General features: G+C 38.9%; 1 protein-coding gene across 1 annotated transcript; it reads left to right on the forward strand.

Annotated features, from left to right (window-relative positions):
* Window positions 1–4,927: 4,927 nt before the first annotated feature.
* Window positions 4,928–10,412, forward strand: pbdc1 (polysaccharide biosynthesis domain containing 1). Its single transcript, XM_080419857.1, has 6 exons — window positions 4,928–5,018; window positions 6,139–6,204; window positions 6,623–6,682; window positions 7,280–7,420; window positions 8,206–8,317; window positions 8,416–10,412. The coding sequence occupies exons 1-6, from the start codon at window positions 4,983–4,985 to the stop codon at window positions 8,508–8,510; spliced, it is 510 nt and encodes a 169-aa protein (XP_080275983.1). The 5' UTR covers window positions 4,928–4,982; the 3' UTR covers window positions 8,511–10,412.
* Window positions 10,413–12,941: the final 2,529 nt, after the last annotated feature.

Raw genomic sequence — 12,941 nt, forward strand, 5'->3', positions numbered from 1 at the left:
CTGGATGGGTGGGTGGGTGGTTGGGTGCCACTGGGTGGGGGGTGGGGGTGATTGAAGGTGGTGGTCTGGACTCTGGTGGTGTTAAGAGGCTACAGCAGCAGGCGGAGGAAATGGTTTCCCTGTTGCTCAGTAGCTAGCCATCATAAGCCATGGATACATGACGGTCGTCTGTCACGACCGTCATGGATGAACTTCAACCTGGTGTTTGCACGTTAACCCTTTTTGGTCCGTACATCTACATAAACGTTCACATTTCAAATATAAAGTGCTTACCCCATGGCCACGGCTGTTACAAGTATGCACGGGCCATCAGAAGTACCCGTATCTTCCGTGTTGTTTAATAAAATGCATTTTTATCTGATTGTTGGCCATTTTCTCATAGAGTCAAATAAATAAATAATGTATCAATGTGCAGTACACCTCCCAACCAATAGGGTCGCGTAGTTGAAAGCATATGGAGGAAATACGGAGAAAATGGCCACCAATCGGAGTAAAATGCTTTTTATTTCAATACGGAAGATACGGGTACTTCTGAGGGCACGAACATAATTCTAACATCCATGGCCATGGGGTAATTACTTTGTATTTGAGATTTGAACGTTTATGTAGATGTACGGGCCAAAAAGGGAAAACAAGCAAACACCAGGTTGAAGTTAATCCATGACTGTCATATAATATATGACAGTCATGTTTCAGGGCTGCTCAGTAACCAACATCATGGATCAGTCCATTTTGTGGGAAAGCTAAGGGGAACAATTACAACGTCATGACACTGCGTAATAATCTGGCTTTTTACAATTATTATTTATTATTATTATCATATATTATTATATTGTCCTCTGTGTAAAGTAGGCCTACTCAGTGGTACAAAAGCTCTATACGACTGCTGATGAGCACATTGTGGAGTTAGTTCAAAAGTGGAAATTCCAGAATTTACCTCTAATATGGAATGGAATGTGCATTCAAAATAATTGAAGAAATAATGGAATATTAAAGCAAAAAGAGGGTGCGATGTTCCCATTCAGCCACAGGAGGGCAGCACAAATCAATGATTCAAGATTTACATTTTACATAAGTATTATAGGCCTAATAGCTACACAAGATTACAATTATTTTGGGTTCCTCAACATTATAGCAATAACAACAATAACAACAACAATAACAGAAAGCATTATCCTAAAGAATAACAGACAAGCAGTATGGTAAATAAATATCTAGGTTACATAAGTAGCACCATTTGAGGTGCTTCGAAGGTGCAGTGTGCATACTTCTAAATATTATAGCTATTCATAAATGATGTGTATAGCATCTCTGTCAGGCACCTAGAACATACTTGTTAACCGAAGGAAATATATATATATATATATATATATATATATATATATATATATATATATATATATATATATATATATATATATCAGAGGTGGGACAAAGTCCCTATGTTGCAAGTCCAAGTCGAGTCTCAAGTCTTTGCTCTCAAGTCCCGAGTCAAGTCCAAGTCAACACAGCCAAGTCCCAAGTCAAGTCCAAGTTCTCAGCTTTTTGTTTCGAGTCCCACACAAGTCCTTAGCATTTTGGTTCGAGTCCCACACAAGTCCTAACCTTTTGTTTCAAGTCCCAAACAAGTCCTAACCTTTTGTTTCGAGTCCCACACAAGTCCTAACCTTTTGTTTCAAGTCCCAAACAAGTCAAAATGTTAATTCAAGATATGTAAAGATTTACATAAATCATGACCATTTTTCACAATTTGCATTTGTTTTAAAACAGGCCAACAGAATGCAGATACTGTACTTTTAATTTCCTCCTTGAGGACAGGTTTTAAAAGGGCCCTTTTTAATGAATATAATGTAATTTTGTACAATCTGAATGGTAGAGTATGTTACTACAATATAACTTATACAATCAGGGTGGTTGTATTTTGTCTCCCTGCTCTTCTATTGAGACATTTAGATAATGTCAAAGGCCATGTCTCACCTAGACACAGGATCTGACACAAATTCAGTGTATCCTCTGATCAAGCAGGCAGGCTCTATTATCACAATGGTGAAATTTCAGCACTTGCACTGGAAACCGCGTTCAAATCCGGGGTAGAAGAGGAAATGTATATAGCGCTGAAGTGGTCAATGTATGTTTTGTATTAATAACCAAAATCTACAAAGTAACTGGTACCTGAAGTTTTCAAATAATTGTAGTGGAGTAAAAGTAGGCTAATATCTGCCTCTGATATGTATGTAGTTGAGTAGAAGTAGGTAGCTGATATATTGCACTTTTACCTTAGCGCTAGGTATACTCTTGGTTGCTTGTTTTTGCAGAAAATGCACTTAGGACTTCTGGTGATTAGTAGTTTTGTTCCCTACCTATGTTGAATGCACTTACTGTAAGTCGCTTTGGATAAAAGCGTCTGCTAAATGACTGTAATGTAGAAGTAAAGTACTGAAAATTGCAAATACTTCAGTAAAGTAAAAAATAAGTCAACATTGTACTTAAGTAAAGTACTTGAGTAAATGTCCTTAGTTACTTTCCACCACTGGTTATACTGTAGTTTGCTCTTAGCACGCCGTAATGTTAATGTGAAGTATAGGTCTTGCCTTGCATACTGCTTTTCTCGTCTTGTCTTCCACCTTGTAATCTTTAAAACCGAAAGCTATAACTGCTGGAGTTGACATTTTATTCCACCTGGCTTCAGTTCCAGCAGCGACGGCAGGAGTGAAGCCGGTGTGTTGTTTGTTTGGTAACGTGCAACATGTGGGCCAGTGTTGCCAAGTATCGGGAGAGAAACAAGCAAACCGACTTCCAAAAACAAGCCAAAAACAAGCCAAAGTTTGTCCAAAAGTTAGGGTAAATAAGCAGCTTTGGCAACACTACACTAGGTGTCACTGACGGCCGGGATTTCTGACTAATAACATTATAGTTGATGCACACTTTTTAAACATTTTTGGCTTGCTTAAGTGACTTGAAAGTGACTTGAAAAGACTTGAATTTTCAAGTCAAGAGGGCTCAAGTCAAGTCAAGTCTCAAGTCTTTAGTGTTCAAGTCAAGTCAAGTCTCAAGTCTTTGGCATTCAAGTCCCAAGCAAGTCCAAGTCTATTTTTGATTTGGTCAAGCAAGTCTAAAGTCATCAAAATCGGGACTTCAAGTCAAGTCGAGTCTCGAGTCTCGAGTCCAAGTCCCCACCTCTGATATATATATATATAGTAGCTTAATCAGTAGCTTAATCAGTGGTTCTCAAAGTCCTTGAAGGGGTTCCAGGGGGTCCCCAGCAAAAATGAGTAACAACCAGTTTAACCCTATTTTATAGTTGCGTTGTGAGCTTGTGGATCAGCTATTTTTGAATCATTTAGAGAAAAAACGAATCTTGAACAATTATGAATTGAATTATTGAATTATTTTTTGGAAACATTTAAGATCACAAATCTTCCCTTATGTTGGGGTCACTTACTGGCACAATATTTTCAGATATGGGGGTCTGTGGCCAAAATAGCCTACATAATTTGGGGGTCCTTCAGGTGAAAAATGTTTGAAGACCACTGGTTTTAAATGTGTATATAGCCTACTGGAGTGTGGTTGTTGCTATTTGCCAATGGCAGCTAAACCTTGAAACATTACTATTTGTTCCAGAAAGCTTTATTCCAAGTTAATAATAATAATACATTTTATTTGTATTGCACTTTACATTTGAAACAAACCTCAAAGTGCTACAGTACATAATAAAACAGATAAAGAAAACCATTTGCAAGAGAATCAAAAAATCGAAAAGTCTAAAACAGGATTAAAACATGTTTAAAACAAGTTTCAAAAGGAGAGACAGGGTTATTAAAACCGGCTTGAAAAGCTAACCAAATGCTATGGTAGGTTTTTAGTGCTCTCTTAAAAGTGATCACAGATTGTGGAGCTCTGAGATGGTCTGGGAGTGAGTTCCACAGCCGGGGGGCGGCTGCATAGAATGCTCGGTCTCCCATGGTGCGGAAGTTAAACTGATCCTAACAGCAAATGCACAATTATCCTGGTTCTTGCGAGCTAGATTTCTAATGCAATGTATGTGACACACAGCTCTGTTTACACATCTCTTTATTCCCTTTTATTTATTTTATTTTATTCTATTTTAATCATTTTTGTACATACATTGTCTTGATTTATGTCTGTTTTGTTTCATGTTTGCTTTGGAAATGTAAATGTAGGCATGCCAATAATAATACAGCCCCTTTGAATTGAATTGAAATTGTGTGGTGAAAGTGGACAAGGCAGGACATAACCTGAACAGATTTCTTCTAACATGATGATAAATGAAACATGAAAAATCCAGACTGGACCATACTGTTGGTGAGTTACTGTGGTTCTCAACCTTTTCAGGCTGTGACCCCCCAAAATAATCATATTTAAACTGGGGACCCCCCCACCCCGACAAGCACTTTGAGTTGTAGGAGTTGAGGCTTTACATTTAGTTTGACTCTATTCCAGAGAGATATTGTGAAAATAGCTGATCTACAAGCTCACAACGCCTCGCAAAACAAGGCGTTGTGAGCTTGTAGATCAGCTATTTTCACAATGTTTGCCTCTTTCTTATATTATTTGACAATTTGGCCAATGTTTGACCAGTTTTTACAGTATAGTTTGTTGATTACTTTTGCTTAATGTTTTTTACTTTTCTCTATTGTCACTTCACTGTCACCTGGGGACCCCCCAAAAATCATGTGGGGTCCTGACCATGGTCCTGACCCACATGTTGAGTTAACCAACACCACCAGAGGGTGGCAGTATAGTGAAACCACAAAGGATGTATAAAGCTGCCGTTAATAATAAACCCCAAAGAAGAAGAAGGGAGGAAAAAAACACCCGAATGAAGGCTGTGGCCCTTTAAAGGAAACAGCAGATCTACAAGCCCACAAAGCGTCACATCCGCCACGCGTTGTGAGCTTGTGGATCTGCTATTTTTGTTTGGTGCGCGACACCGTCGTAAAACGCAGCATAGATCAGGCATCATGGCGTCGAATAATGGACTCTCACTCTCATCTCTGGTGAGAGAGAATAATATAAACATCTATATTTATGTATTTTTGTCTGTATTTAAATGCATAACATCCACGTGTTGACGATATAATTACATGAATTCATGTAACATATATTAATAACGAGTAAATACTGTTGACAGCAAACACGTTTATTGTTATTATGGACATGAATACACGTGTGGTTTGAGAAAGGAAAGCCTACAGTAACATTATGCATGTTTTAATTACAATACGTGTAATTAAAATGTATTGTATTTTATACAACAGCAGCTGATTTGTTAAAAGTATTGCTCTCCAGGTGGTTTGGTGTTCTATAAAGCAGAATTTAAGCTAATTTGTTTTGCATTCAGTTAGAGATCATTTATATAAATGAAGGCAAGAGAACTGGGCACCTTTTGTACACATTGTTTCTATGTGCTACACAAACACAACACATAGATGTTCTATATACACACAACAGAACACAGATGTTCTATGTTCTACACAGCAGAACACATAGATGATATATTTACTACACAACAGAACAACACACGGATGTTCACAAGACACTGAAGCATAAGATGGACTAATTGTGTCAAGTTGATTACCTTTCAGTTTGTGTCACTGCATGTCACCTAGTTTAGGGCTAAACACACCTTTTCAATGCATTCTTAATGTAACGCTAAAGCAGATTCAGCTATGGTGAATGTCAAACCACTACCTTATACTGTAGCTACCTCCTAAAATGGATTTCTCAAACATAGTTATTCACTCAAACGTCAACAATATTTTCATCAGTTTATGATAGTCCTAAAATAAACCTGCAATTAAAATGAGGTCTGCTTTTGTTGTTGAGAAAATTGATAGCAGATACATATTTGTCACAGTATTTCGTCATCTGGGCCACTACCCACACCAAAAGTAGGTGTAGGCTGAAGTCGGGTATCGGTATTGTCCCTTATTCGTGGTTATTTCCTAATAACTATGCGTGCTTGTCATCATTACACATACATAATATATCATGCCATTAGATCCCATACACCTCCACATGCCTACATGATTAATCGTATGTCTCTACATCTGTCTGTCTTCTATACATTTTTGGCAAATATTTGAATGACTGTGGTGATATGTTGTCTTGTTACAGGGTATCGAGGGCATGTCATCAGCTGCTCATGCACTCTCTCTTCCAGCTGATGCCTATGGAAATGATGTAAGTGTTAATGTCACTGATATATGTTGTTATGAAACTTATTGTCAGGCATTCACTGTCCAGTGACTGTTACTGTGTTTTGTGTTTGTAATTGTACATTTTAGATCAACGTCGGGTCCGGGGACCGTCAGCGGGTCAAATGGACCCTTGCGGGTCTGTAACTCTCGAGGGTGTGCAAATGGAACACCCCATTTGCACACCCTCAGAGTTAAATGAACACTGAGAATTGTACAGTGTATATTGGGGTCCCAAAGATGGAAAAACAAACAACAGACATGCATTGGGTCCACCTGGACCCTTGGTGGGCCTCGGACCAGACGTTGAGAAACTGTGTTTTTCGATCATCAAAGGATCAGATGTGTAACGGCGTAGATGTGTAACAGTGTTGAGGTGTTAACTTGTACCTTGTGTTTTGCAGCCCCAGCTGGAGGTGATGTGGGCGATGAAAGCTTACAACCACGCAGAGGTCTACTTCAATGTAAGACTGCTTTCTTTCACTTCATTACATCACATTTATAAGTGGTCTACTTGGCATTAGCTGCAACACTACTTATGTCATGTATCTCTCAGTATTGACTATCTTTCGAGATCATATTTCTGCAGTGATTGTATGTTATTTGTCCAGAAGTGCATGAGCAAATCCATGGTTATAGTATTACATTACTTGGGACAGTTATGGATCTGAGACAACCTGTGTGACAATTATTAACTTGTACCTGTCGGTCACAAGAACGAGAACTGTGTTGTCGCCGTATGGGAATCAGGATTGTACAGACTTTAACCACGTGAACCCTAGCATCCCTATTCTGGCCATGTCATAGTAGTCTAAACATTCTGTGAAAATTCAAGCTCACAACGCGCAATGAACTTGTAGATGGACTTGGCTATTTTTAGCCAAGAGATTTGGTGTAGCGGGGGAAAAAATGGAGGGGGCCAAATACAGACCAAAGTATTAAGAGCTTCATCATATGATTATGAGCAATACATCAAATCTGGGTTGAAATAAACACGTTTTAAGTTGGAATTGCTGTGTGTATATTGCTGCAATGACTCCGTTCCCTCCTCTCTTCCTCAGCTCATCTCATCAGTTGACCCAAAGTTTCTGAAGCTGACCAAGGTGGATGATAAGATCTACACCTCCTTCAGGGAAGCCTTCAGTGAGCTCAACATCCAACCGCTCAATCCAGATGAGCTCAAGTCTGATGAGGGAAAAGAGGTGTGTTTAGAAAGATATTCTTAATTCAGTGGCATTCAGGTCTTTAGTAGGTAGACTTGTAGAAAAAAAAAACGTTTAGCCACTGACTTGGAATATTCATTTATTTATGCATTTTTTACAAAACAACAAAAAATATACAGTTACATTTTGGTAGAGGTTTGGGTTGAGTAGTTACCATGCCACAATGGAACTCCAAATATTTGTGAGATATCTTCAGTAGTTGATCTGTTGACTAAGAATTGATAACCCACTTTGTCCGTTTATGTGCTGAGACTTTTTGAATTCAGTCTTTAATCAACAGAGAAATTAGCTTGCCGATATTTGAGTTGAGCTCCATTGTGGGAAGGTACTGTAACAACCCACACTACCCAGCCCTCTACCAGTTTAACTGTGCTTTAAGTCAGTGCTGAACCTGTGGGCCGCAAGGGTATAATTGGCAAACATTTAATACATAAAAAAAATTCAGTTACAAAAATGACAGTCTTTTTTCTTTAAAAATGTGTTTTCATTGTGAAACTGACCAATAGGAACTTAAATTATATTACATTGGTTCCATTGATCAAAACCGGAACACAAATCGATTGATTGATCATTAAATTAAACGTGCTCTGAAAATGCACGCGGCCCACCCACCTGACCTGAAGTGGTCAGATGAGTGGGCTGTGAATGCTTTCAAGATGTTCAAGTAAACCCTGATCCAGAAAAGGTTGAGAGCCACTGCGTTAAAAGTTCAGGCTTCAGAGACTCCTTGCCGTTGTGGACTAACCTGCGTTGTTTGTGTGTAGAAATGGCGTCCGTTCTGTAACCAGTTTGACGGGGTCATTGACGACTTCAACTATGGTACTCTTCTCCGCCTGAACTGTGAGAGAGACTACACAGAGGAGAACACGATATTCGGTATGTCGCCGTTATCCAGGAAAACACGTCAGGATACCGTTGGAAAGAGATGCCACTACAATTAACTTTTCTTGTTTCTTTTTTCTCTTCTCTTTCAGCTACCAGGATCCAGTTCTTTGCCGTTGAGATAGCTCGCAACAGAGAGGGCTTCAACAGCCCTATTTTCAATGCTAAAAGTGCCAATAAGAGCTAGCTTAACATTATCCCAATGCCTTTCCCAGACCGCCTTCTACAGCCATGTAACCGTTAACCAAGGAACCAGGCCTGTATTGTTTTCATAGGAATTAAAAGTTATTATAAGCAGTGTAAAAAGCCTGATTTCTACTTGGATGTGCACCTGCTGTCGTGCACCGAAAATGGCTGATCTACAACATAGCTGTTCTACAAACTTGTAGATCAGCTATATTTCGGCGTGCGACACCAATGCGCAACACAGTATTAAATCAAGCCTAAAATAAGATTTGTGGACCGGGTCGAAGAGCCGGAAAACTGTCTCATTTGATTTTGGTTAAAAATGACTTAAAGCTGCAATCGGTAACTATCATCTCCCATCAGATATTCGAACCAGAGTCTCCCCTCGCTTGAGCGCCGAAATTTCTACCGCAGTTGCGTTAGTTATATTGTATTTATATATTGTATTAACATACTCTACCATACAGATAAACGTTTTATTCATGACAAGTTATCGTTTGCAGCTTTAGACACACATTAGTTTCTTTCATCTATCAGTCACTGACTGAGATCGGCCTGTAAATATGAAATTAATTTAAAGCATAAATATCAAGTCAGGTTTAGTCCTCCTTCATTTGAAAGGGGAGATTCACCACTGTAGTTAAAGGTAGGTGAAGTGATTTTTGTTTGTTTGTTAAATAGCTCTATATTCTGGTAGTAATAATTGCTATAGAGTGTTTGTTCAGTAACAGCGGTCTATCCAGCTCTTCAGTAAAGAGAAAATATATTTTCAGGTCTCGGATACCAATTTCATCCAATCAGGAGAGAGAACTCCTACAGGACACAGGATAAGCAAGTGAAATTGGAAGTGAGGACACCAAGAAATGACCAGACAATATTGGACGCAGATAAATTGGTTCCCTTTTTCAGATTGGACGAAATAGGCAACCCACCTGAAAATTATGATATTATTATATCTGTTTATTAAAGAGACAGAGAGACCGCTGATACTGAACAAACACTCTATAGCAATGATTACTATCACAATATAGAGCTTTAACCTTTTTAACAAAAAAACTTTTGTTTTAACCAGAAAATATCACTTAACCTACCTTTAAATCACATCAGCTGATGGTTGTAAAGTCAGTCTTTCATACAATGCAGTAACGTTATCAGAACAATCCCTTGCTTTTTCTCCTTATTGACAATGTTGACAGCAAAGTTGTGCTGCTGTACTTTCAGTTAGTTTTTCCTACATTAAAGTTCTACTCTGTGATTGAGATTTTGACGGTCCCACTGGCCTGCTGCCTCCTTGTATCACTGTTGTTGTTGTTTTATTATGTTTGTTTATTATTTGGGGAGGAGGCCGTCAGGGTATCGGAAGGTTCACACCGGTTCGGTTCTCCCCCCCGTTCTGCTCAGTCTGTGTCGAAATGCCACTGAGCAAGACACTTAACCCCTTAACTCAGTGGTTCCCAAACAATCGACTGTGAGGACCTCCATTTTATAGGTTGCGAGTAAATACCCCCTTTTTTTCCCTATAATTTGTTTTAAATTATTTAAATCCATAAATAAAAAATTAAAAAACGTTTTAATAAATGGTGAAAATAGCAGTTTTGGAAATGCAGTAGAGCTTAAGTTGTTAATTCATAATGTATTTTTGTAACGTTTGGGTCCTGGTGGGGAGACACCAAATTTTGGGTCTCCAGCTGAAAGGTTTGGGAACCGCTGTACTCTAACTCCCCCTGCCCCCATGCGTTCCACTGGACCACAGGATCAATAAATGTCTTACCTTATGATTGTAACCATGCTATTCTGTCCTTAGCCTGAGATAATGTCACCTGTACAAATTAAAAGACCATATCAAAACATGCATGCATGGTAGCCAACATAATTTCATAAATAAACACCTGTCTTACCTTAATTCCTTGTGTCATTTTTGTTTGTTCAGTTAATTGCCCAAATGTTCAGGTGGCTTAGACCAGTGGTTCTCAACCTTTTCTTGAAAATATTGAAAGCGTTAGCGGCCCACCCACCCAGAAATCGAAAGACAGAAGCTGATTATTTAAAAAAAACAAATAGAAAAAATATATATATTCTGTTCATGACAAGTGAATACAATTTACAAGTATGTGGCTCTGCCTATAATTGATCATTGATTTGATATGCTGCATGCCATGAGTGTACAGTGGTATTTTTCTCAAACTTAATTCAGCTAATCAAAGAGGAACTTTGGTCATAATGCAACACTGTTTGAGAAACTAGTTGAAAACCGTATAGCCACTAATTATTTTAATATAGCGATCCTAGTAAAAATACACTATAGTTTTGTTTTTGGTTGATTAAACTTGCTATAGTTTTGGTCATCTAAAACTTTACTAATATATGACAATGAATGAATTTGAATGTCCTTACTGAGGCTAAAACGAATATTTTCTAATGGAAAAAGAAATGTGGGTGAAAACATTATTACCTCCAAAAGATGGTTTTAAACAACAACCTAAACCTCAGTTGTGTCATAATGAACCCTGTTAATCAGTAGGTGTATCTGTAGATTCAGTCATTCTGTCAGGGGGAGAGGTGTTTGCTGTGGATTTTCATCTTTTGACCTGCTACCTCTTGAGTACTAAGGCACTTCTGCGATATGTGGTTGAGTGATGGTGTGGTGGTCTAAGCATCAGGCTCACAGTGCAGAGATTCCATGTTCAAATCCTAATCCTTTTATAGGTCAGTGCTGGAATATTATTATTATAAATGTTTCATAGTTTTAGAATTGTACTCCTTTAAAAGTTCAGAGATAAACATGAGGAGTGTATAGTGAATATTGGAATTATCGCCTACTAATCTACAATGTGATAGCCTATTATATGCGCCATGCATCCAACCAATTTGTCTGTGCTCAGGAATGTGTCAAAAACAAAAACAATCTCCATGAATTCAAGGCTTCATGGAGTGTGTAATTGATAGAAAATAAGTATTTTTGGGGTGAACTATTCTTTTAATTGTCTTATTCAGGGACACTTTGCTGAGGCCTGGGATTGAACTTGGATTGAATTTAATGGATTGCCAGGCGGCTAACTCTAACCATTCAGCTATGGCCACATCATCAGCTACAGATATTCTAAGGCATTTCTACTCTGTAACAGTAAAGGGGTTTCAGGGGAAACCAGCAAAATAAGGAATAATATAATAAAAGACTGTCTTGCTAATAAAGTGTCCTGTCTCTCTTTTTTTACAATGTATTTGATATTACCTTTATATTATTTAATAAATTATGCATTTCATCCTCTATATATTGTCCAAAGGCGAAAAAAGATAGCAGACCCGTGGGAGCCAGATTGCTCAGATGTCAAGGTTCCTGTGCTGGGAATCGAGCCCGTGATCTTGTGGTCTGAAGTCAAGAGCTCTACCGACTGAGCTATGGATAGAGCAGCCACATATGAAGCAGAAGTCACACTTTCAACTCCCACCCGTATTCCAGTGGGGCAAGGCAGCCTACTGTAAGTCTTAAACAAAATATATAAAACATAACCCTAACCCTCAACAGTGGGATAAAATCAATAGGCCTACTTATGCAAATGAGCCATGCGGTCGAATGTAAACAAATCGCTAGTGCAGTCTGGATCCATTTAAAAGTGCAGTCTGGATTCTGACATTGGACTGTCAGAATCCAGGAGATTGGTTGGGGTCGTGGCTAGCGGGGGGTCTGGGGGTCCTCCCCCCGAATTTTTTTAACAGGGTAGATTTAATTTCCTGTGTTTTGGTGAATTTAGTTTGATACTTTTATCAGGCTTGCTTTACTAGCATTGGAAAATAATGGGTATTTCATCCATTAAAAAAGTAGGCCTACAGAAATTGATCTGATGACTGAAGCAATGTATAGGAGCTTCAGTCATCCGGGGGGTCTGGGGGTCCTCCCCCAGAAACTTTTTAACATAGTAGATGTAATTTCCTGTGCTCTGGTGAATTTTGGGAGTTTGATACCAAAAAATGGGGGGGGGGCAGGGTTATCGGACGGTCTGAAAATTGGCATGTATAGCCTCAGTGGCGCACCTCGCTAATTATTTGACTACCCCCCCAATACTTTGGGAGTCTGGGTTCGTCTCCCGCTTGAGACATTACTTTTTCAAACAAATTCATTATTTATCTTATCTGTTGTTATTGTATAACATCTCTCCCTCAAGCCCAGACCAACCTCGTCTGAGAGATGGGTTTCTCTGTTGTTCTGCTTGTTTGTTTGCTTGTTTGGTCTGGAGCTCATGGATACCCAGCATGGAGGTGGAGAGAGGGGTAAAGGATGGAGTGGAGGGGAGGGGAGTGTATAGGACATGGACCCCCCCCTGGAGGTGCATGGAGGGAGGCCTGCAGAGAGGCTATTGAGCCAATCTATTTTGATTTTATATTTTAAAATAAAGTAATATTTTTAGGCACACTTTCATTCTCCATCTAAATT

This window comes from Gymnoscopelus braueri (genome assembly GCF_963280865.1).
Source record: "Gymnoscopelus braueri genome assembly, chromosome: 22".
Classification (NCBI taxonomy): Eukaryota; Metazoa; Chordata; class Actinopteri; order Myctophiformes; family Myctophidae; genus Gymnoscopelus; species Gymnoscopelus braueri.

Coding starts and splice junctions, on each gene's coding strand:
- pbdc1 (XM_080419857.1), top strand. CDS start 4,983: ATGGCGTCGAATAATGGACTCTCACTCTCATCTCTG. Junction 5,019..6,138: donor GACTCTCACTCTCATCTCTG/GTGAGAGAGAAT, acceptor GTCTTGTTACAG/GGTATCGAGGGCATGTCATC. Junction 6,683..7,279: donor ACGCAGAGGTCTACTTCAAT/GTAAGACTGCTT, acceptor TCTCTTCCTCAG/CTCATCTCATCAGTTGACCC.